Source organism: Artibeus jamaicensis, unplaced genomic scaffold (assembly GCF_021234435.1).
Source record: "Artibeus jamaicensis isolate MK-2021 breed Jamaican fruit bat unplaced genomic scaffold, CSHL_Jam_final contig_525, whole genome shotgun sequence".
Lineage (NCBI taxonomy): Eukaryota > Metazoa > Chordata > Mammalia > Chiroptera > Phyllostomidae > Artibeus > Artibeus jamaicensis.
In genome coordinates this window covers 11,984,634-12,008,625 of record NW_026521874.1, presented here as the reverse complement: position 1 = coordinate 12,008,625, position 23,992 = coordinate 11,984,634, and the positions used below count along the sequence as shown (strand labels likewise).

Here is a 23,992-nt window from a genome sequence, read left to right as displayed (position 1 = left end):
GGGGAGACCCCCCCCCCAATGAAGTGCTGAATATCGTAGAACCACAGGCCTGGGAGCTTAGAGTGCAAATTTCAGCTTAATACAAAAACCTCCTTTTTATTTATTCTTTAATCCTCACCCAAGGATATGTTTATAGATTTCGGAGAGAGAAGAAGGAGGGGAGAGAGAGAAACATCAATTGGTTGCTTCCTGTACATGCCCAGATCGGAAATCAAACCAATAACCTACATACGTGCCCTGACCGGGGATCGAACCTGCAATGTTTTTGGCGTATGGGACAGCGTTCCAACCAACTGATCCACCTGGCCAGGGCCAAAAACCTCCTTTTATTAAGTCTTAAATTTTCATTTTTTATTATAAAGGCAACGTCATTCCGTTGCAGGTATTTTTGGAATAGATAAAAGGAGGGAAGTAACACAAACCTTGATTCCTACCTGTCTGACCTCGTTGCTGTTGGCAGGTGGCGTGCATTTTCTTCCTGTTTTTTACAGAGAGGCCTTCCAACAGGACCCCAGGGATGAGATAGCCGTCCCCACTTTGTCCCCAGAGCCTGGAATATGAGAGGGGCATCATGAACAGGCAGGAAAATCCTGGAATGGATGGATATTAAAGACGGACGTGGCTTGGATGACCTTTCGAATTCTTCTGGACTCTGAGAAACTCAGGATTCTTAGAGTCACAGCAAATTCCTGGCCTTGGCCTGGGGGGTTCGGTCCCACATGCCAAGAGCCCTTGTGGGGTCCTGGAGGTGACTGTGACACAGCCTCTGCCCTGGAGGAACTTAGTTCAGGCTGCCACGGCTGTTCCCAAACTTCCCAGGCCTTGGTGAATAGAACTGGGACTCATTTTCACAGCACATTCCATTCATTCACTCATCAAATATTTATTAAGTACCCACTACCTGCTAATGAGCGCACTAAGTACCTTAGGACTATTTTCTTTGGGGAAAAGAGAATGAGGTAGGAGGCAGATGAATTTGGGGTCAGGTACCCTGGGGTCTCTGTCCCTTCCTGGCTGTGTGGCCCTGCCCCATGTTACCTAACCTCTCAGGAAGCTTCAACCTTTTTGTAAAACAAGGTCATGTCTTGCTGTGAGGATCAGCTCAGCAATAGGTGTGAAAGACACTCTACTTCCTTTCCGTCTCCCTCCCCTCCATCCCTCCTGCCAGCACCAACAATAGCATTTACGATGTGCCAGGCAGAAGGGAGTCTGCATACATTATCAGCTAATTCTCCAATTATTGGCCCCACGAGCCAGGCAGTACCATCACCAACCCATTTGATATCCAATTGAAAACTCAGAGGGGCCTCTGCACTCCCAGTGAACCACTTGCGGGAGAATTTGTCTTTTAATGTCAGATCCCTCCTCCACCCCCAACACATCCCCTTCTACGCGGTGGGAGGCTGCTCATGGAAACGCTAACATTTTATTTACTGACACAGTTTACGGAAAAAGAAAGGAATTTCGTGCTGAAACAGGCTCCTCCGCAGTATATTCAAGGAGACCTGAGCAGTTTCCCTTTAAAAGGCAAAGCAGGGTGAATGCGACCTGGGGGAGGGAAACACGCCTCCCGTAGCCCAGGTAGCCTTGGGAGCAGGCACGTGGGTCAGATTCCCCAGGGGCCAGAGGCTTCATTTCAGACGCACAGGTGAGATCAAGATGCAGTTTCAACTTGCTTCTTTCTACTTCTGCGGTGGGGGACACCTGGGTGAGAGGTTTCGGGTGGGGATGCAGCAGTACCCATCCAGCTCCACCTCTTCTGAGAAGTAACCTTGGGCGAGTGGCTGACATGCTGCAGGGCTGTTTCTTCGGCTGTAAACTGAGGATGGTGTCAACAGGGCCACTCAGAGGACTCAATGTAAAGGAAGTTCTTTTGTAAAGTGCTGGGCACACAGAAGGGGCAGAAGCATTTCCTGCTCCCGGGGGCTAGGGTGCGTGATCAATGGCTGGTGTGCGCCAGACAGGCCTCACATGGGTAGTGTGGCTGCTACGTCTACTGTGGAAAGAGCTTTCCCGCCATGAAGTCGGTCCGCCCAAAATGCAGTCTCCCTCCACGCTCGCTCGGCCTGCTGGAGCCTCTTCCAAACCTCCTGCCAAGAGGGGCTTCCCCAGGCGTCAACACAAGCAAGAGCGCACCCCCTGCAAAACCATCCCCCACTGGAGGTGTGACCTGGGATCCCTCACAACCGCAGGGTTGCTCCTCGGAGAAGGAAATCGGGGTAAACACAGCCCGTTCTAGGATGTTCTCCCAGGGCCCTGGGTAAATGAGCATCTGGCGAGTTCTGGGAACACCCAGATTCTGTTAGGGTGATGTGGGTGTTGTCTCCAGAAAGCATGTGTGGAATGTGACTGCAGCTAGTGAAGTGGAAGCCTGCTGGATTGCATCACATTCCCATTTCAATCAATGGCTTCTAAACTGGGCCATCAGAATTCCCAGGGAACCCATCAGAAACAGCCCGTGCTCTGACTTGCCCTTGGAGCCTGGAGAGAATTTACTATGCGTGTCCAGCCTTGCCAAGGAACAGTGTGCTGAACCATGACCCTCAGAGGTTGTTTAGAAAACATCTTACAGAGGCGACTGCGTTACGGCTTCACAACACTACCCATTAGAATCAGTCCCCTGACTACTTTGATTTTGTGCACGGGAAGCAACTCCTCACCATAATGTGACTTCCCATGTAGGTTTGTCTAGGACTCAGTGTGCTAACTGGCAAGTGAGAGTCCTCTGGCCACAGCTTTCGTTCTTGTTCTAAAGTAATAAACTTGCATTCCAGCTTATCCCTCCAAGTCCAGGGAAGAGAGAGACAAGCCTTGGTGAGGAACTTTCTGGATCCGAAGTACTTGCGTTGGACAGTCAGCTCTCAGCACCCCCGGCAGCTGGGGTGGGGCCGCATCACAGGCCGTGCCCACTGGAATGTGAGTAGACATGAAGTTTCGTGCAGCCAAAGGCAGTTAAGCGTGAATGCGAGTCCCCATGCACTTTCCCTGACTGCACGGCTAGAAGCAAAGAACTCCAAGAAGGCGGGGTTTTAAATGCAAGCAGCCTGGCTTTGCTAGTTGCCAAGGGACAGCCACCAGAAGGTCCTGACCAGCAGTGGACTGGGACCTGAGCGTGAATAAAGCCTTTGCCCTGTCCGGTGCAGGGGCCTCCCCAGGGGTCCCGCCCTGGCCCTTAGCAGTGATCACCTCCACAGTCCCCTCCCCCAGAAAGTGCAGTGTCTGTCGCTTAGGCGGTTCTCTCCAGCACGCCACACGCCGCTAGGTTTACATTTTCTGCTTGTGCAGAGAGAGAGATCGCCCAAAGTCCAAGTTCCCACTCTGGGGGGGGGGGGCAGTTTTTCTTGGTATACAAATGCCTCCCCACAGGTGAGCTAGTTCTTCTTCACTGGCAAAGTCAGGGGAAAAGCCAATTCCTGGAGGAGCTATTTCCTCCCGAGATTAAACTGTCCAGGATTTTAACATGAGGCCCAGCACACAGCAGGTGCTCAGGAAAGACTGGACATTGTGGTGATAGAGATGAATCTGACCACCTTGGCAGGGGTTGAAGAGGCAGTTTCCTTTTGTACAGGTTCATAGGTCATCAGGCATTTGTAAAGAAAAAGTTTATTTTCATCACGAGAAGCACACAGACTATATGTACAGTACACACCAACAGAAGTAAAAAAAAAAGTGCGTTATGCATCTTCTACTGCAAATTCACAGTACAAAAGATACTGCCTTTTAAATATATACTATAAAAAAAAGAAAAAACAATATAATAAAGAAAACTGATATCATTACGCAACACATCAGAACCCACTGGCAGCTTCTGAAAACCAAAGGGCAACCCATCTTGTGGAGCTCCTGATTTTGGGGGGGCGGGGGAGGGTTCTGTACCTGCATTTTGTTGCGAAGAGCTCAGGACACCAGCAAAGAAGAAAATAGGGTGGCCCAGGTGGTAACAACAACAAAAAGGAATCTCTACTGAAGAAGAGCGCAGCTGTGTGATGGGGTGGAGGGCGTGGCCGGGGCTGCGCCCCCTCCCCTCGGCTGGCTGGCACACGGAGTTCTAGTCTCTCCTCACTGTTCCGGGTCACGGCGTGAGCCAGTGCCTGCCTTGCCTGCAGAACCCCCAGAGCCATTTCTAGCAAAGCTCCTTGCACAGCTGTGGGTGCGCGTGCAAGACTGCACAGCAGATGAGCACGGGGACGGGACAGGGCGCACCCCGGCCCCAACCGCCGCGGACAAGGCAAAGTATCCAATCACAGAAGGTGAGAGCTTAACAGTTTCCCATAAATACACAGTATTTGTAAACTATTATTAAGGCACTCCATTGTAAAACAACAATTACAGTGTCGGGAAAGAGGGAGGAGGCAGCCACCTTCTTGTGCAGCACCGCTGCCGGAGGGGACAGCAGAGGACTGGTGGTCAGGCCGTAATGCCTCCTGTTTAAGGGGCTGACTGAAGCCAGGGCCGCAGCCCCTCCTCCAAGACCAAACAAGGCAGTCGGGTCCAGATTGCTCCAGGTGACCTGCTTCACAGCTCGGTGACAGTGCGTGTGTGAATGAGAGGTGACGCCCATGATGGTATGACTCAAGTACATACATACTCAAACATGTATAAGCGGAGTGAAGTCAAACAGGTGTTCAGTTTCAGAGCAGAAAATGAAAGGACCCAGGAGCTGAGCTGGGAGGTCAGTCGACTACCTACCTTCCTTTGGCATGCAGTGAAGGGAACAACCTGCAGGGCGGGCCAGAGCAGGCGACCCTGCACTGTCTGGATGTCCCAGTTTCCCCAGCCCACCTGCCTCTCTGGCCAGCAGTGACATGGTCACCCTCACTACGGTGTGTGTGTCTGGGCAGCCCTGCTGGGTGGCAAGCCAGAGCAGCGTTGGATGAAATGTACTCTGGCACCAGGCATTTCCGGCCACAGCGAGCAAGTCCCTCTTGGGACACCTTGAGGGAGGTCACCTACATGATCTTGCCTACATGATGCAGCTTTGTTCCCAACGGGGAGGAACGGCCCCAGGAAGCACAGGGCTTCATCAGCCTTCTAGGATGGGGCCTGTATGGAGACAGAAGGGCCAAAGCACAGGGCCGCCCCGAAGGCGTTAACTCTATTGCAAACTTGGCTCCGGCCTGTGGCACACTCTGGGCTTGCTGACCCAGGAGGGAAAAGGCATGAGAACGGGCTGCAGTGCTTTTCAGTTGTAGAGAGCGGGGTAGGGCAGAGGGTTGGACAGTGCGGCCATCGGGGTACCTGGTGCGTGATCTGCATACCAGGTGGACGGGGTGCCACTACCTGACAGAGAACTGTCACCAGCCCAGAGGTCGGCCTGCGTCCCCACACTGACAAACGAGAAGCTCAGGCAACAACAGACACTGCTCCAGGACAAAGACGTGGGGACCCCAGCTTTGTCAGGGCACAATCAGAGGGCAACGTGGTTCCTCCTCACTCCAGGACCAGCTTCCCACTCACACGTGACAGAACGTGACCAGGTGACCTCTGTGTCGGTGCCACACGGAGGTCTGGTTCAGTCTCCCTGGTGGCATGCCACAGGAACAAGAGTGACGGGAAGGTGAGATGGAAGACTGAGGTGCAGCTGAGTATGCGGTGTCGAGCTGACCCAGGGCATTTTTGTTCTCTCCTAATTTGACAAAAGCGCTCCATGAGCATGGTGGTCACTGATATCAATGACTTTTCGAGGCACACACCCTGCCGCTTGCTTGTGCCGCTCATCTCAGCAATTTTCCCCATCGGCTAAGACTAGAAACAGAAGGTCGGTCAGGGTGTGGCGCATCTTATGGAGCAAACCGTCTCCTCAGAGAGCAGCGTGAGCCCCTCTGCCGCGGGGACCTGGGGGGATGCTCTGGTCAGTGTGTTTCAAAGAGCAACTCGCCACAGGCTGACACACGACCTGGTCTGGGGCTGGGAGAAAAGGCTCCTTCCTTTTCTCAGTCTCTCCCCCAGGTCAAGAAGGCTTCGTTCTGCTCTGATGACGGGGCCCTGGTCTGTTTCCATGTTAATATGCCGACTGTGATTCTGAAAACGCAGAGATGACTTTGACAAAAGCCAAAAACCCACTCCGATTTGTCATCCTCCTCCTGCCCTTTAACTGGGTAAGAAAAATTATGGCTTTCAAAATTAAAGTTTTCAAAAATATATCACTCTCATGCACAGGCATGGTTTAAAGAAGCAGAAACATAACCTGTCATCACCAAATCTAAAGGATTATTTTGACACAAAAATTAATCCACCACATGAAATTTAATTTGGCAAAACATACTGAACTGGATTTTTTTTTTTTTTGGAGAATATGCTTTAGTTGGCTGAGAGAGAGGGAGAAAAACCTAACAGAGTTTTCAAGAAAAGTGAGTAATCACCTTTTAATGTGATTTCAATTAACAGTGGTGGGAAAACAAATTCCTACAAAGTAAAATAACATATATGTCTAAAAATGAAAAGGATAAGGTCAGGGAGAGAAAGTTCCTGGAAAGAGGGCTTTTCCCCAAAACTCTCGCATTAGGTGAACATGGTCCCGAAGACCCTGCCCGGGCCTGCACACGGCGGCGGCTGTCGGGGGTCCTTTCAGACTAATGGAAGACGGCAGCCCGTGCCCCCACTGTGAGAACCCGGCTGGCCCCTGGAGGCTGTCCACTTTCACTGACTTAATCTGGCTGACCCTGCTGAGGGGGAGCTGCCCCTGCGGATAAGCTTCAGCCAGGAGGGTTTCCCCACGGACAGAGCTGGCCACCCTGCAGGAGACAGCTGTGGGTAGGCTGGCAAGGTCAGGGTCAGGAGGTGGATTGGGCTTGAGGTGTCTAGCGGCAGGGAGGCCTTCACATTTGCCCAGGTTCTTTGTAGGGGGCCCTGGACAGCCCTGTGCTATTGACTAAGACCAGGGGTCAGCAAACTTTTTCTACACAGGGCCTGATAAACATCTTAGGCTTGGCAGGCTCTGTGGCCTTTGTTGCCTATTAGTTTCTTTTTCTTACAACCCCTGAAAAAATGTAAAAACCATTCTTAGTTCATGAGAGCACATACCACAGTTTGCTGACCCCCAAATAAACCTTTCTAATCAAGCCCCTTCGCTCTTCTCGAAATATTTTAACATCCCGCCTTACTGACTGACACCAGAGGACCGTTCACTTGAGTCTAGAGCCCTCGGCAACGTGACGCACTGAGCCCACCTGATTCTAATGGAGCCACTCGCAGAGCCCAGGCTGGGTCCGCAGGCCCCCCTGGGCCCCACCTCTGCCACTCGGAACAGCCAGAGCGAGACAGGCGGCGGCGCTCCCTGCACAGAGAGCGGCGACTGTAAACGTCTGTGAAGCTTTTCGCCAGCGGCATTTCTCTCGGAGAAGCTCCTGCTCAGTCGCTCTTGGAGCGGAACCGATCATTTCCCACTGCTCGATTTTACTTTTCTTCCCCAAATACAAGTAGATGTAACCAAGCCATCCTGAGTGCTGGGGCTTCTGGATGACCTGCATCTCAAGACGACGGCCACCACGAGGTGCCTTTGCAACTCTTCACAGCTACTGGGCTCGACAGCAGAGGAGACTCAGCAGTGCTCTGTGGGCCCTTCCCCCCATGCGGGGGGGCCACTTAAAGTCCCCCATGAGCAACAGCGGAGGACATCATACACATCCCCCCCCACCAGACCCTAGCATGGGCCAGACACACCACTCAGCCGTGACGACAGACGGCTGGGACGGACAAGTCTGCCGAACGGATGATCTCCAGGTGCCACGGAGCTGGCCCAACGACAGCAGGTGTAGTTGAATCAGAAATCCTAACACTTTTGGGGGTCCCAAATGAAAACAAAACAAAACAAAACAAAACAACCCTCCTTTTTGGAAAACCTGTTTCTGACATAGCATTATTCCCTGGAATGAGCCTTGCTCATCAGTGTGTTTTAAAAATAAAAAGCTCAGCGAGAACAGAGGTAGGACTTATATTGCCACCCAAGATTTTCCCCATGAGGGCCTGAACGAGCTCAGAACGCGCGCCACGGTTCAGAGGCCATCACCGTGACTGTTCTCGCGCGTGTTGCAAATGGAGTACTTTTGATGTGCGTGCATATCTATCTGTGTTCTTCTGCAGACACGATTCTGGAAAACCCATGACCTGGGCTCAGAGCCTGCTGGCTGACAGCTTCTGGTTCTCCCAGCCACACAACGGACACTCCCTTCTTCTTGGGCTGCGAGCTTTTTTCTTCTCCTCCCCTCTGGCAAGGTGGGGGCGGGGAGTTAGAACACCATCCTTTAAGAGAAATCAAGATGTGAAGGGCCAGCCAAAACCCACAGTGAAACTAAGGGTTCATGTGATGGGCTAGAGGCGGGTCAGCTTTTGCTCAGCCTCGAGGGGCTTTTCAAGTTTTCTGGGGCAGAGTTCCCTGATGGTTTAGAGGTGGCGGCTGGGTGCCCGGGGGTTGCCCGGGGCTCATGCAGAAAGGCGGCCTCGCTCAACTTGGCATCCTGGGAGTCAACAATGGTGGACACGTCAGCCTCGCTGGCTAGGTCTTCTGTGGAGAAGTTGAGACTTCCGAGCTTGGCAAGAGAGTGTGAGCGCTTGAGTGGGGACGAGACGGTGAGTCCCGCGAGCCGGAGCCGAGTCTCGATCTCCTGGGTCCGCTGCTTCACCAGCCCTGGCTTCCCACGAACGCTGTGGATGCTGTCACTGCTCGAGCTGCGGGTCAGGTTGGAGCTCATGGAGGACGAGGTGGGGGTGTAGCAGATGGTCTTCAGGAAGTCTTTCGAGAAGTGGCTGGTGTGATCCAGGCGGCAGAGGAAGGGACTGGGGCTCTTCAGCGAGGCTCCCTCGAGTGGAACAGGGGTGGCCTCTGACTTCTCGTCACTCCCGTCCTGGCCAGGCAGAGCCAGGGCCCCTGGGGCAGGGACAGGAGCAGGGTCCTGGTTCTCCTCGGGGATGCTGGCCTCCAGCCTGCTGGCGCCGTCCCTGAAGGGGGACGCTGGCTCTGCGGCCGTGCCCTTTAGCCTCTCCAGTTCTTTGGTGTGCTTGCGGACCAAGCCTGCCTTCTGCAGCTGCATGATGGACTCCTGGTGCTGCATCAGGTAGCTGTGTGTGGTCGGCCTCTCGGCCTCTTTACTGAACAGCAGACGCAGGTCCTTGGCCGGCTTCACATCTTTTTTGGGCGGTGATTCTTCCTTTACCACCTCCATGCTGGGAGGGATCTTATCACAGTGAGAATTCTTCAGAAGGAGGGACTTTGGCAGGACTTTTTGGGTCTCTCTGGAAGGTTCCAAAAGGCTAGCTGTTAGTTCTGGGGCAACTCTAGCCCCAGAGCCACTGGTGTCTGGCCTCCTGGGGCTTGCTGGTGGTAGGAACGGGGGCGTTTCAGTTGGGCCAGAGGCCAGCTTCTCCAGAACGCGGGACCTGACGGATGTGTGAGCCACAGGAGACGACGTGAGGTGGGGCAGGAAGGTTGGCTGAGTGCAGATGGCGGGTGCGCCAGTGTTCCCGCGTCGCTCCCGGAAGGCCTCAGGAGCCCCACTGGCTGTCGGGTACATGCAGTCAGCACAGGATTTGTAGGAGGGCTTCACTTTGCTGAGGATCCCAAATATAGCATCGTGCTGCAAGGGGACAAGAATGTTGTGAGGGCACAACAGGAGCCAAAGACGACAAAATCCGAGGAGGGTGAGGGGTGGGCTGGGGGGGCACTGGGGAGGCAGTGCTCTCACATCAGTGAGTGCAGAAAGAGACCTGTCCAAATGCACTGGACCGTGTCTGGTGTGGGTTAGAGATGCTGGACCGAACTTTCCAGAAGCTGCGTGCCCACGGTCCTGAGCAAACCTTTGGCCACACAGCAGGCAGGGCCGCCAGGGCCTCTCTTCTCACGCCTGCCCCTGCCATGTGCATGAAGTGATCCTTTTCTGAATCTTGGTCTCATCTGGAATGCAGAGTAACTATGACTTTGTGGCACCGTGAGAATTAATGGAACGTTTCTAGCACAGCAGGTGCCTCTGCCTTTCTTTCTGTTTCAGAATCTGCGTTTGGGGAACCTGCAGCCTGGCAATGAGAGGTGTCCCTGCAGTGCGAACACAGCACGGCTCCAAAGAACGATCATCGAGCTGTGTTCTGAACAGGGAGGTGGCAAAGGGGAAAAGCGGGTTTGGAAAGACTCTCATTTGGACCCAAACACAGGTACGCCCACAGCCCTGTGAGGGAGCCAGGCTGACGAGGCTTCTATACACCAAAGGAAAGTACACTGGCATCGCTTCCCGAGGAAGCCGCCTGCCTCTCCAACCTTGTTCACCTCCCCCGTGTCTAGCAACAGGCACCAGGGCTGCTCTGCTGCGCTGAGATGGAGTTGAGAGAGGCAAACGAGGCAGTGGCGAGAACACTCCCCTCTCGAGCTGTTGAGCTGAGAGAATCCTATGCTGGTCTAAAACAAAGACCTTCCTGGCAAAGGGCTCTGCCTCCAAATGCCTCCCAAGCCCCGCACTTCTGTTCTCACCCATCTTCTGAGCCACCGTCACCTCCCGTTGCTGCTTCCACTCTCGCCCCATCAGCCTGCCGATGGACCACAACCAGGGGGCCTCTTCCCCTCCCTGCTCCAAGTCCTCCCGGAGCTTCCCAGTGCCCCTGGAACAACGCACAGAGGAGCCCTGCCATGGTGCCTGGAGACCCTGTGGGACCTGGCCACCTGTCCCAGCGCACCTCAGACCATGCCAAGCTCTCTGCTCTCAGCTAGCATCTTGGCACCTGCCACTCCCTGGGCCTGAAGATTGTCCTCCCGGCCCTTTGCGTGGCCAGCTCCTCCTCATTCCCTCCGCAAACCAAAACCACCTGTGGTTTTCTGTGTTACATCCTTACATGCCTGCCGTTCATCATAAGACTCTGCGCACTGAGCCATCTTACTCACAGCTGTGCGCCCTACCAACCTGGTGCCACAGCCAATGAACATGAGTTGAACAAGTGAATGAATGCTCGTCTCTAGATCCTACTCTCTAGATGAGATCTCCTATTCAATCCGGTTCTGGCCAGGAAAGGAGGACTGTGTCCCTCATTTGCCCCCTTATCCAAGCTTCTCCGAGTTCATCATTCTACAACTTGTGGCTGTGCCACTGCAGACCACCCATGGCACCAAGATCTTGGACCAAGAAGTTGTATATCGTCCATCTTTCCGGTATTTGCTTTTTGAGGGAAGGACGGGAGAAATTCATGAGTTATTAACACTTTGCTTGCAAAACGTTTTATGATTTGGAGGCTGGTAGACCGAACTGCCCCGGGGTGGTCTGCATTATAACTGAACAGCGACAGACCCTCCCTCTGCATGTGGGAACACGCCCGCCAGCTTGTCGAGCGCTCTCTCTCAGGTGAGAATCGCGGCAGCCCTGGGAGACGGGCAGTGAAGCCCCAGGGAATGAGGCTGTGCGCCCAGGCCACGTGAGCCAAGCCCAGGGTGTGGGCAGGGTGCCCCACAGAACCAGCCTCACTCAAGACAGCGAATGAATAAGCAGATGAAGTGGGGTGTAAAACGGGGCCACTCAGAAGAGGGAAAAGGCTGGACAATTCATGGTTGTCTGCATTCGCCTGCCAGGCTGAGGATAAAACCTCACTGCAGACAACCCACCGGGTATGACAGTTACATGGGGCTAATGGAGTTTGGCATCGGATTCTGAGTTCAAATCTAGACATTTGATGATGTTGGGGAATTGCTACCAAGTTCTTAAGGATGGCAATGGTGCTGTGGATACGTCGCATACGGCAGCATTGGTGAACGGAACGATGTTGTCTGGGATGTTTCAAACCCAGGGTGCAAGAAAGTGGGTTGGGGGTGCAATGAACTAAGAATAGCCGCATACTGAGAAATGTTGAAGCAGGGTGATAAAGTGTATGTTTTACTTTAACATAAAGAAAAAGAAGGAACTGAAAGCCCTGCCCGAAAAGTGGATGTGGTGTGTGGGGTGGAGAGGGCCAGAGGGTCGGTGCTGTCCCCGGTAGACCCCCTTCCCCTGTATGTCCGAATTCCCAGTTGGCCTGCGGGATCGCTCCCTGAAACAAACCCACAGGTCCGGGGTGAGAACTGCCCCACTGGCAGGAGGAAGGAGCAGAGGTGACTGGGAGGGGCTGCTCCTTGTGGCAGCAGGCGGAAGTGACGTGACCCGGAGGGTGATGCCCCCCACGCTGCCGGTGCCACACCTACCTCGAAGTCGTCTGGACAGCTCCTCTTGCTGTTGTTGTTATTTAGGTTTTCCCGGTTGAGCAGGTTTTTATCAAGCTGGGGTGGGGACCTTCCCCACCTCCCTACTCCTGGAGTCTCCTCCCTCTCCATCTCCTCTACCTGGGGCGAGGGCCCCCGCTGGGCTTTCGGGCTCCCAGACTCGGGCTTCTTCTGCGCCTCCTTCTCACGGAGCCCTGGGCCTCCCTGGGGAGGCCTGGCTGGCTTGTGCACCTCCTCTGCTGGCTGAGTGGCTTCCTCTGACAGAGCGTCCTTCTCCAGGTCCTCCAGCTGGACCAAACTGCCCACTTCGTCGTTGGGGGAATGCAGGAGGGGGTCCGAGAGCCGCCGGAAACAGCAGGAGAGAGAGGGCCCCCGCCCTCCTGGGGCCCCGCTGCCTGGGAACGCAGGCTGAGCAGCAGCATCCAAGCAGGGCAGCCGGGCTTCTGGGGCGTCATCCAGGGTCTCCGACAAGAAGTCGGCAGACCCCACAAGGTCATCCGTAGGCTGCTGGAGGCAGCTTTCAGTCTGCTGGCGCCACAGCTTGTTGTGCCTTTGTTTGCTGGGGGAGGAAGGGCAGAGGAAGGTCATCGGGGGCCAGTGCCCCGAGGCTTCTGGGAAGAGGGGTAGGGGGCGAGCCAGCAAGGGGCAGCCCAGGCTCGGGCGGATGCTGGGGGCTCACTTAGGTACAGCCTCTCTCTGTTCATTGGTCCCCGAGAAATGAAAGAATGAGAGAAACAACACTGGAACCCAAAATCATCGTGACCCTCAAAGGAAGCCTTACACGGCTTTCCATCACGTGCTGACGGTGTGGCAGGCATGTGACAGGGGGCTGGACCTGAAATGCTACCGTGACCCTGGTGTTCCACCTCCCACCAGCCATGCCACTTAGTGTTCCGTCTCTTGGTTTCTCCATCTGTCAATACGAAGTTTTCACGCATATATACTACACTACCACAGCACTGCACGCACATAACACACACGGATAGAACTGGGAAGACTCCACAAAACTGCCAATGTTTGGTCACAGAGATTACAAGTCAGTTTTAAGATATGTCTTCTAATACCATGGTGTTGTTTTTAGAGCACATTTTTCAAACAAAGGTAAAAAGAAAAGAGAAAGGCTTAGGGTGAAATAAGGTACACAAGTCACCTCCTTAGGGCAATACCAATACCAGGGGGTGGTGACGGTTAGGATGAGAGAGAATTAAGTGTGAATTAAGGAGCTGCTGCTGTGGTCCAATGAGAGTGTTGTGATCATTCACGACTTTGTTTCCCGTGCATGTTTCAGGTGAGGCCAAGCAGGCCCTCGATGGGGCTGCGGAGCAAGGTCAGTGCTGGGCAGTGGCGAACCCAGCCTGGAAAGCCCTGGGTAGGCTACGAGGGCATGATGGGAGTGCATGACTGAAAGGCCTAAGGGGCCCACACTCCTCCCCCTCGGCCCTGGGGGTCTGTCCGGCCACTCTGTGGTTGACAGTGAGATGTCTGGAGCTGTCCTCGGGACCCTGGCCGAGTGCCAGGGTGTTCCTGCTTCCCCAAACATGGTCAGGAGGACAAGACTTAGCCCGGGGCTCCCTCACAGTGCCAGTCAGAAAGAACCCAGCAGGCCTCCTACAGACTGAACAGGACAGGAAGAGGGAGGAATGAGTGTCGGAGCCCAGCACGGATCTTCCTGGGGTGACTGAGGACCCTTCCCCGTGAGGCAGGAGAACCTCAGCCCTGACTTGGAGGCCGCAGACCCGGGCACGTGCTCTGCTCTGCCTTCCAGTGGCTGTGTGACGTGGGACAAGTCCACCTCCTGCGCCGGCCCTCTATGCCCGCCTAACGGGGAACAACCTGTACTTTGCAAACCTTTTCAGGTGGGGCTTAGAAATGTATAAAAAACGACACCATTTTTACTAGGAAGCCAGTCCAGCAAAGTCGTGTACAGGTAAACCTGTTCGGCATTCATACACATCTCGCAAACACCCGACCAAGCGGGTGTTGGTGTTTAACTCAGAGAAGAGGGAGGCTGGGGAGAGTGACAAGCGTGCCCTAGGTTGCCCAGCTGGTCAGTGTGGGGCCCTGGTCTGCCTCTGCAGTCCTGGGAACTGCCCTGCGGCCAGGCCTGGCGCAGCGCTCGGCCCGAAGCAGATGCTCAGGAAACGGGGCACCCACACACCCGTGCCGCACGCGGAGTCCTGCCTCAGGTTAGAAGTCAGGCACCGTTCCCTCCCGCAGCCAAACAGCTGAGTGTGCCCACAAAATCGGAACGGATCACTCCTGGAAACCACTCATCAAATGCCAAACAATAGTTGTTTTTCTCAAACTGGTCTCCCTCGCCCTCCCCCCGAGTCAGGGTTCTGGCTGTGGAAGCCGCTGCGAGACGCAGACGGCGGCTTCTGGAGCTGGGTCCTGCCAACCCTCCGCAGTCAGTCACCCACCTTGCGTCCAAGATGCCTTCGTACTCAGACAGCTGTCTCATAAAGCCTGCATTGGGCCGTGCGATGCTGCGCTTTTGCTTCACGTAGTTGTACGCTTTCTCCAGGGGCCAGCCGAATTCCTTCATCGCGTAGGCTATGACTGTGGAAGCGGATCGACTGACTCCCATTTTGCAGTGCACCAGGCACTTGGAATGGTTCCGCCTGGGGAAGGGGGGTGAGGTTTTAAGAAGCTTAACTTCATTCTCTCGGGTTTTACTCAACGAGCAGTTTTAAACCCCGAAGTTATGTCATTGCCCAAATCTTCCTGGTCCCGATGTTTATGCAGCGTGTGCTCACCCACCCTCGAAAGGAAGTAACTTCACTGCGAAATCAATTAGTACACAATGGGAAACCGAGATCAACCTGTCCTTGCCCAGCCAAGTTTTGCAGGGAGAGCTCCAAGATCGGGCTGCCTTCAGGGACAAAGTGGGGATCTTCCCACACTGCTGGGATAGGCTAGGAGGCCAAAACCCCTTTTTGTGGGAAGCAAATGGGCAGCAAAAGGGAGATCTGCAAAAGATAACTCGGCAGCTGGAACAGATGGAGACAGGGAATGGGTTTCTGCAGAAAAATGGGGTCAGAGAACCGGAAGCCACAAGGCCCTCGGGAGACAGGAGTGTCAAGGAGCCAGGGTGAGGGCAGCAGCACCGCCAACTTGGCCAAGACAGAAAGAAGCCACAGGAGGGTGGGGCCCGAGGTTGTGAGGAGGCAGTGCTGGCCCAGGCGTGGCTGATTCAACAGACCCAGCAAGGCCAGACGCAGTGTTTCTCTAAGTAGCACTTGCTCAAGAATGCAAGGGAACACCGGGTTGGAAGGCGCAGCACCTGGCAGGCTTTATTTGTACAGGAGGTGAGCCCACCTGCCTATTTACATTAGAAGTAGCCAGCCTGCCAGGTGCAAGCAGACTCCTGTCCCCTACTTCAGGCTTAAAGTCACCAAATCTCAGTGCCTTTTTTTTTTTTTTTGGACTCTTGGTCTGAAGTCTTTCCTAGAGCATGCAATCAAACTATGAGGTCATGGTGGTGAGGACACGGTGGTAACCAGGACAGGTCAGTCATGGAGCTTTGACCTGGAGGGGTGGGGTGCAAAGTAGAAGATGGGGCCTCGAAGGCTTCTCTCTTTCTGACCCTGCCTGCAGTAAGACAGAGTCGTTCTGTAGGAGAATAAAGGGAGCACAGAGGCTGGGTGAAACCAGGGAGAGGCTCCCGGTCTGTCCCATTCTGCTCGCCCAGGAAAACCGTGCTGACTCAGGTGGAGCGGGCAGGCCTCGGCTCGGGGCATCTGCCCGAGTCTGCTCCCCCGGGGAAGCAGTCCCAGAGGTGTGCTAAGCACAGCGTGGCCCTCCCTGCTCTCTCCTCTGGCTCAGAGGCTCCTAGGAGTGTCCACGTGGTGCTGGATTCTTAACCGGAAGTCGTGCTGATGATGAAACTGGGGTCAAGTGTCACAGTCAATGACGGGTGGAAGAGAACAAGCTCATTCGTGCCCAACCTGGAGATCAGCAACTTTGCCCTGCTGGTGCTAGGGATCCTGTGGTCCCCAGTCAGAGGACCACGGACATCCACGGCTCCCTAAGCCAGGAGGTGCCCGTGTCTGGGACTGCCATTCATCGCCGCCCACCCAGCATCTGCCGGCGTCTTCCTCAGACCAGTGTCTCTGGCTCCCCTGCCCACTTACTTCGCTTTGTTTATGAACTGGTACGCTTCGTTCCAGTGGGCCAGGAGGTCTGTTGTCTCTTCATCATAGACTCGGATGTTGTGATATGCAAATAAGCCAGGGAAAAAATTATCTATTTCTCTAGTGACATTTAAAATGTAGTCAACACTGCAATGAGAGGGGAAAAAAAGAGAGAACAAATCTGGAGAATCAGAATGAGACACTACAAAACAAAATGTAACAAAAAACCGAACAGAGAAAAAAATCAAATATACATTAATAAAAGATTTATGTTTTTACGGTGGGACTTCTGTTTTTCCTTAACGACTTTTAAAAATATTTTCTAAATGCCCTACAATGGGAACGTACTATATTTATAATATAAAACAAACTTCTTTATAAAAACTTATTTTAAAAAAAACAGTTCAAAGCACTGCCAAGCAATGTTAATTCTGGAAAGTGGATACATATATTACTTAAATACATTTTCAACTTTCTCAAAGTTTCAAAATCCGAAACTACTACATGCACACAGGAGCCTTAAGAAAAACAAAGTCTCCACTTTTAAATAGTTAAACAGCACAATATATCTTTCCATTATTTATGTCCTTGGGAACTGCTTTACATCCTTTTTGAAACAAGGAAGGCTATAAATAAGTAAAGAGTTGAGAGGGTCTGCTAGCCAGGTTTTGTCCGTTCTAAAATTAATATGTATATCCCTGGAAGACCAGGAGTTTCAAAATGCCTCCAATAGACTTCATACGTGAATAGCTATAAATGCTCTAGACAGAAATACCTTTAAAATGATTTACTCATTTCCAGCAAAATAGAAAGTGCAGACAGTGTCACCCTACATTTTAAGAATGCTTTCGGTTGAAAGAACATAACTTAACCAGTAGTTCTAAAGATGTATTTTAAGAGTTGTTTAGTCTTGATTTTCGAATGCAGTAATTCAAGGATGCCATCGTGTCAAACCCACAGAATGGTGATTTTGTGGCTGTGTAGTTTTTTCAAAAAAAATGTCCAGACATCTGTTCTTGAAGGTCTAGATTTAAACATTTGTTATTCCTGCTACCGGGCCATTCTCAGACTATGACGGGCATGGATTTCTGCCCAACACCGAATATTAGCTGCAAGAGTCCCACCAGGTCCAAGAGTACGAGTTCAGCTAGAACCAGGAGTGGTCCGGGGACCAGAGCTTCTGAGTGGCCCAGCAGACAGGTGTGTCCACACCAGGACTCTCGGCAGCTCTGCGGGCAGTGGGGTTGGGGAGGGGCTTGAGGCCCTACCGGCATCCAGGCAGTCGATACCTCGATACCTCGGGACTGTGATTTAGGACTGTTCTCTGGGACCAACACCATCTCACGAACTCCAGGAAAATGTAAACCATGAATTATTCAGGAGGAGGCCTTCTAAAGCGCATCTGTTTGGCTATGCAAATCACCCTGGCTGCCAGGGTGCAGGCCGCTCTAGGCAGGTAGCCCCGGGGCTCAACCTGCGTGGCAGAGCCCAGGGTGTCTCAGCTACCTAGGAGGACAAGGGAAGACAAGAGGAGCAGACTCACCCTGAGCCCTGCAGTTCCTCCAGATTGGACGCATTCCATTCAGAGCCCTGGGGGACAGATCACACAAACCCCCATGAGTGTCATGTGTCAGCCTCGGACCGCTCTGGGGATGCTAGCCCTGCTGGTGATTTCACGGCCCCTGGCCTTGGTGGGCAGAGAGAACGGACGGAGGCCGGTATCCGAGCGCTCACCGCGTGGACAGCACAACAGGGGAAGGGCAAGGCCAGGAAAACCTGCCCCTCTCACCACTTCCTCTCCTGAGACGCCAGTGGGTCCCCTCACCGGAGGCGAGACCCCCTCCCGCTCGGGAGAGGGCACTGCCACCCTCGCGGGAGCCACTCTACCTCTTCTGGGAAGTGTGCTGGCAATATTCCGAAGGCTCCCACCCCCTGACCCGGAAATTCCACTCACAAACAGCTACCCTGAGGAAATACCCAGAATTTGCAGAGATTTATGGAGAAGGATATTTAAGGTTATTTATAATAACACAAGAGTGGAAACAACCCAAAGATCCAACAAGGAGAAATCAGTAAAACAAACGATGACGGATCATGGGATGGAGCATTTCGGTAACTCCTCCTTTCCGAGGACATTTAATGACACAGGGAAATGCCACGTAACGACAAGCAAATAAAGCAGGACACAAACACGAACAGTATGGCCCTTCTCCTTAAAAAAAAAAAAAGCTACATAGGCATTTAAAAAACCCAGAAGATAGAAAAATAAATATACCAAAACGTTAACTAAGACTACCTCTAGATTTGGGAAATTAGGAATGCCTTTAATTTTTTTCTTTAGACTTACTCATATTTCCTAATTTTCTATAACATGTTTTAATACTTAAAAAATGGTATTAAAGAAAACAAGCCCTCCATTTCTCAGTATCCAAAGAACACGGAGGGGAAGAAAAAACAACAAAGAAAAACCATCACTTTGCTCTTAGAGAAAGCAAACAACGTGTAAGCCCCAAAGAGCAAAAAAGCCTGCGCAGTCTCCCTATCAACTCCCTTTCCGCAGAGGGCAGACCCCTCTGCAGGCAGGGGCTTCAGGGACCCCGATGGGACTGGCTACGTGTGGGTACTAGCTGGGGCTTCGTACTGGAGGGAGAGGCTCAAGCAGAGAAATTCCTTTGGTATCTCTCATGGAAAAAGTGACATAAAACACCAACCACACTGAAAAATAACTGGCGCTTCGCTAACGCTGTGTCTTCTTGCCGTGATCGCCACCTAGTGGGGAGACGGGCCGGAGGTGCCTCGTGTTCTGTCTCCACCCGGGAGAACCACCAACTTCCCGGAGGGAAGCTGAGCCTGGGGCTGCCACACAGCTTTCAAGACACAGGCTTCACACCCACATACTTACGTATATTTGAGCACATTCGTTGAACGTGTAGAGGCTGATAACTATACATAATTAAATATACATTTAACATATTAAATATCCATCACGACGCATGCATTTGGAGGACTATTAATTACTCCCCACAGGCAGAGGACAAAATCCTTCTGCTTTCTGAAGCAAAAAAATACACTTCCTTAACTTCCCAAGGAAGTGATTTCTGCTCCACCGATGGTTACCATTTATTTGTGCACCAAATGCCTCAACTCTGTATTTTACTGATTGCTCACGATCATTCCACGAGGTCCAGGTTGAGGGGATAAAGAGGCAGAGACCCGCAGTCCCAGCTGTGTCCAGTCACACGGCCGGTCCGACTGGGGGCTGGGAGCTTGGTCTGGTGGGACCGATGTTCATTACCACGCTGCGCTGCCTCTAATTTTAGCAACATGCCTTCCTCACGGTCTCTCTGACTTTGAAATCTTGCCAGTGGCCTTCTATGGAGATTTACAGCTTTAAGAAAATCTGAGCAAGAAGTGGGGGCTGCATCACCGAGGCCTGCTCCTTCCACAGCTCGGGGGGCCATGCACGGAGTGGCCGCCCGGACAAGCAGAGGGGAGGCTGCCTTGCAGGCGTCTGGTTTGCCTTCCCTGCCGTTTCTCATAGGCGTGACTCTGGGGTTTGGTGAGCATGCTCCCTTTAGTAACTGGGGGTTTTAGCCCACAGACCACTTAGAGGTGTCTGCAGGGGGTTTGCCTGTTAGTGATGGAAGAAGGCGGAGGGGGCAAGGGTCTGAACACGGCTGCCAACTGACTGGGCCAGAGAGCTTTCACACAGCTCCCCACAGCCAGGCCGGGAGCCCCAGCGCAAGCGTCCGGATCCAGAGCAAACTGCGAGGAGGGGAGTCCCGTGCAAGTCAGGATCACGGCTCCTGTAACTCCAGCTCTCCCCTCTCCGATGTGCTCTAAGCAATCAAGGTCAAATTTATGTTCCCCAAGCCAAACCCTGCTGTGCGCTGTGCCTCTTACGAGATAAAGATGATCGAAGATGAGGGAGGGCTTGTCCATCTGTCCCAAGATTAGAAGCATCTCATTGTCTATGAATTCCTTGAATTCTTTCAAGTTACAGTTCATCTGTTTCTCCAATTCATTACGGATCTGTGGAGTGGAATACATCAGGAAAAGCGATTTGTCAAAGAAAACAGTCGTTGCCCTCCAAGAAGTGAAGTCACAACGCAAACTGTGGCTATTTTTTAAAAAAGCATGTTTTCTGCATTTAGATACCAGCGGCCCACAGGCATGGGTGGCAGGGACGCAGGCTACTCCGCCTTGCGTCAGTCTGACGTGGGGGCAGTCTGCGGTTTGAAGTCAGAACTCTGACTCCCATGGGGCCTTTTCTGGGTGTAAAGCACTTGTGCCTTTACAATTAAATATCAAACACATGATGGTGAAACCCAAAATCAGTCTTGTGTTGCTTTGGAAGGCACCACAATATGATGCGGTGCAGACTATTACTAAATAAAAAGATTGTAAGTAACTTTTAAAAATGACCTCTTAGATCTACCTGGCTTAAACTGTTATTAAAATGCACTGCATTCCTTGAACGAAAAGCCACTGGAAAAGGAAAAAATAAGATCCAGAGAAACATCAAAAGGTGGCAGGAAAGCAGCTCAGGGTTCGCGACTCACCGGTGAGGCGAGGTGGAGCAGAAGAGAGGGTGCTAACAGGTAAAGGCTTGTTGGGGCAGTCTACGCAGAGACCTGGGGCCTTCTCACTAAAGGCCTTATAGGTTCAGAGGGCCCAGGAAATCTGCCCAAGCCCCATAGGGCTAAGCAGAGCTAGGTTCAAACTGCAGTCTGACCCTAAGGCCTGTACTCTTTTTGCAAATCCTGCAGGAAAAAGCCACCAAGAGCTAGTGCACTGATTGGTGGAGAAGACCAGGTCTGTGCAACCGGACAGGGGAATGACCTCTGGCCTGCGGAGAAAGGTAGAGTTCTCTTACTTCTTTGGAGGTCACATTTTCTAGGTCTTGGCTCATCATGATGCTCCGGAGTTTGGCTTTGATGAGGCGCTCGGTCCTTTCCCTTTCAGTCGGCCTGGAGAGAAATCAGCAAAGTGCAGAACTATAGGAAGACTGAGGTCCAAGTTTTCTTGGCCTGCGTGTCCTCAGCAGGTGGCAGAGAGGGACGAAGAAGACCTGCTCTGTGTCCAGAACTCACAGGGGAGTCAAGAGTGGAGCAGATGGAGGGGGCCCGGAGGGGCTGGGAGGCGCCCTCCTCGCTCAGGTCCTGCAGAGCACTGGGCTCTCAGGGCAGGATGCTGGAAACACCACGTACCATCCCCACACCACGAAGTCCTTCAGTCTCTGCTGAGGACACGGCTGAGTCCTGAGTCCGCCCACGGGATCTGTGGGCAGATCCCAGGATCTCCTCACACGGCACCGAAATCTATGTATTTCCCTGTAACTTCCCTACGTCGACCCTGGTTCCCCATGTAGGGTCCACACGAACCAGGCGAATCCTGCTGTGACACCATGCCCCTCATTGGTCCAAAAGCAGCTGTCGCTTCTCCCCGGCCCTCTCACAAATTCCATGCGGTGCCATGTAACAAGGCCCTGGAGTGTCCTCACTCAGGCTGCTCCCCTGTGCACAGGCCCCTTAGGCACAGTGTCCCCCCCGACACTGTGGAGAAGGGGCCTGACAGAGAGAAAGGGCGGGCCGCTTCCCTCTTCTGGAACCAGGTTTCAATGCGGTGCAGCCTGTGGCCACACGAGCGCTGCTGGTAGCCATGTGTCACAGGCCACGCAACTCGCTCTTGCTGCCTATGAGGCTGCCCTTGGCCTGTGTGGGTGCAGTTGTGTTTTGGGACCCAAAGAAGTGGATGTCGCATTCACTAAGAGGTTGCTGGATGAGAGGGGGGTTGGGAGTCCAGGCGACAAAGGTGAAGGGCCTGAGAAGGGCAGATTGGCAGTCACGATGTAGTCACAGGGTTACAAAGTCCGGCACAGGAATATGGTCAAAGGCATTGTAACAGCCACGTATAGCACCAGGTGGGCACTGGGGATGTCAGAGGGGTTATGTCACTCAATGTCTAATCACAATGCCATATACCTGAAACTAATATAAAATAACACTGAACGTCAACCATCACTGAAAAATTAAAGTTAAACAAAATAAAGGGTAGAGAAAGAGGCTTTAAAGTCAAGTGTACGGTAACGGAGCCCTGCCCAGGAGCGGGTGACGCAGGTGGGCCACACGCTTCTTTTGAGATTTGATGGAAGCTAGGGAGCCGCTCCCCAGAAATGCATTCACTCCTGATGTGAATTTCTAAAGGGGGGTGGTGGTCACAGACCCTTCCCCTGGCCAAAGGCCACCCACAGGCCACAGGTCAGGAATCTCTGCCTGAAAGGCTGGTTCTGGGAGGGGCAGCCCTGGGGGCGGGGAGGAGGAGCCGCACTCACTTGTCCACAAACAGCGCTGGGGAGTCGGGCCGCGTGGACTCCAGGTCCTGCATGGCGTTCCACTCGTTGATGCAGCTCTGCTCGGAGCCCACGCAGCTCTCGTAGTAGCCGGCCCAGACCAGGGCCACGCCCCCGGGGAAGTAGTTGTGCCTTCGGGCCACTTCGCAGGCCTTGTGCAGGACCTGCAGGGCGGACCTGGGTGAGGGGGGGCAGCGGGTCAGGCCTGGGAGGCAGGGGTGCTGGGTCCTCCCTCGGACAAAGGGGTTTTTTAATGGGGCAGGGAAGGCCGGTCACGAAGGACCGGCTGGTGGGGACGCCGGCCTGCTGGGTAACACATCCGTCTCCGTGACGTGCGCACTGACCCAAGAGCAGATGGAACGTCCCCCACCATTCCCAACAGGAAACAAAAACTTCCTAACTCTTCCTGTCAGGCTGGCTCACACTGCATCCAACAGCGCACTGATTAACTCCCAAGGATTAGTAAGATTCACTTCTGAGGCCATGGTGGTCATGAACGCAGGAACCAGGGTTAGGCCCAGCCGCTGGAGGGAACGAGCCGTGGCTGTGCAGTGGAGACAGTTCACTGAAGGCTCATCGAGTCATTTCCACCCCTCCCAGCCTCGCTCCAACGCTCAGATTCCTAAGGAAATGAGGTCTAGAAAGTCAGTACAGAGGCCGGCAGTAGAAGGGGCTCTGGAAGGCGGTGGACAGGAGGGACAACATTACAAATGTTTATCGTTAACGGTCAATGGAGTCATTCTTGTTTTACTTCTTTTAACAAAAATAGGGGTTGGAAATTTCTCAGCGAACGGGGTGAATCAGACATTGCTGAGGGGTGGGAGAGTGTGGCCCCGGGTCGGGGGGCAGCTATCAGGGAGCAGGCCTATGACGGCCCACGGACCACTGCGGCCCACGTCACCTCTCCCGGAGGCACGCGCCGCTCCACTGTCTAGGCTGGTGGCGATACCTGAGCTATATACTAAGTTTACTTCCGGTTCAAAAGTTTTGGAAAAGCACATGGGGCTATTTTTCACTTGCCTGTAGAGAAAGAGATTTTAAAAAATCACCCAGGGATACAAAGAAACAGCTGGGACATCTAGAAAATTACAATTTCATGATTCTCCCCAAAACGATCCTGAACTGACTACAGAGCGGAGTGACAGAGGAATTCTGTGCTTATGGCCACGTCCCCCTACAGACTCGAAACTCCGTGTGGCCAGGAATTCTGTCCGAGATGCTCGGCACCAAGGAGAGAGAAGTGAACGCCCGCCGCATGCCAGGCACAGCGAGCCTCGTCAGGAGGAAGGACACCTGCAGAAACAGCCTGCCTTCCCCGGCGGAAACCAGCCACCTTGAAGA

At 53.2% G+C, this 23,992-nt stretch overlaps 1 protein-coding gene across 6 annotated transcripts in view; it reads right to left on the bottom strand.

The window, feature by feature from the left end:
* Positions 1–3,585: 3,585 nt before the first annotated feature.
* SSH1 (slingshot protein phosphatase 1) overlaps positions 3,586–23,992 on the bottom strand; it is a 56,105-nt gene continuing 35,698 nt past the window's right edge. For 5 of the 6 annotated variants that reach the window (XM_037156294.2, XM_037156298.2, XM_053669739.1 and 2 more), the window contains 8 exons: positions 22,634–22,828; positions 21,176–21,269; positions 20,203–20,331; positions 17,843–17,889; positions 16,300–16,446; positions 14,587–14,787; positions 12,149–12,725; positions 3,586–9,572 (listed from right to left, as the gene is read on the bottom strand). In XM_037156294.2, the coding sequence (XP_037012189.2) occupies positions 8,322–9,572; positions 12,149–12,725; positions 14,587–14,787; positions 16,300–16,446; positions 17,843–17,889; positions 20,203–20,331; positions 21,176–21,269; positions 22,634–22,828 (2,641 nt within the window). In that variant the 3' untranslated portion in view covers positions 3,586–8,321. The remainder of the gene's footprint in view (positions 9,573–12,148; positions 12,726–14,586; positions 14,788–16,299; positions 16,447–17,842; positions 17,890–20,202; positions 20,332–21,175; positions 21,270–22,633; positions 22,829–23,992) is intronic. The other variant, XM_037156296.2, reaches the window with a different exon arrangement.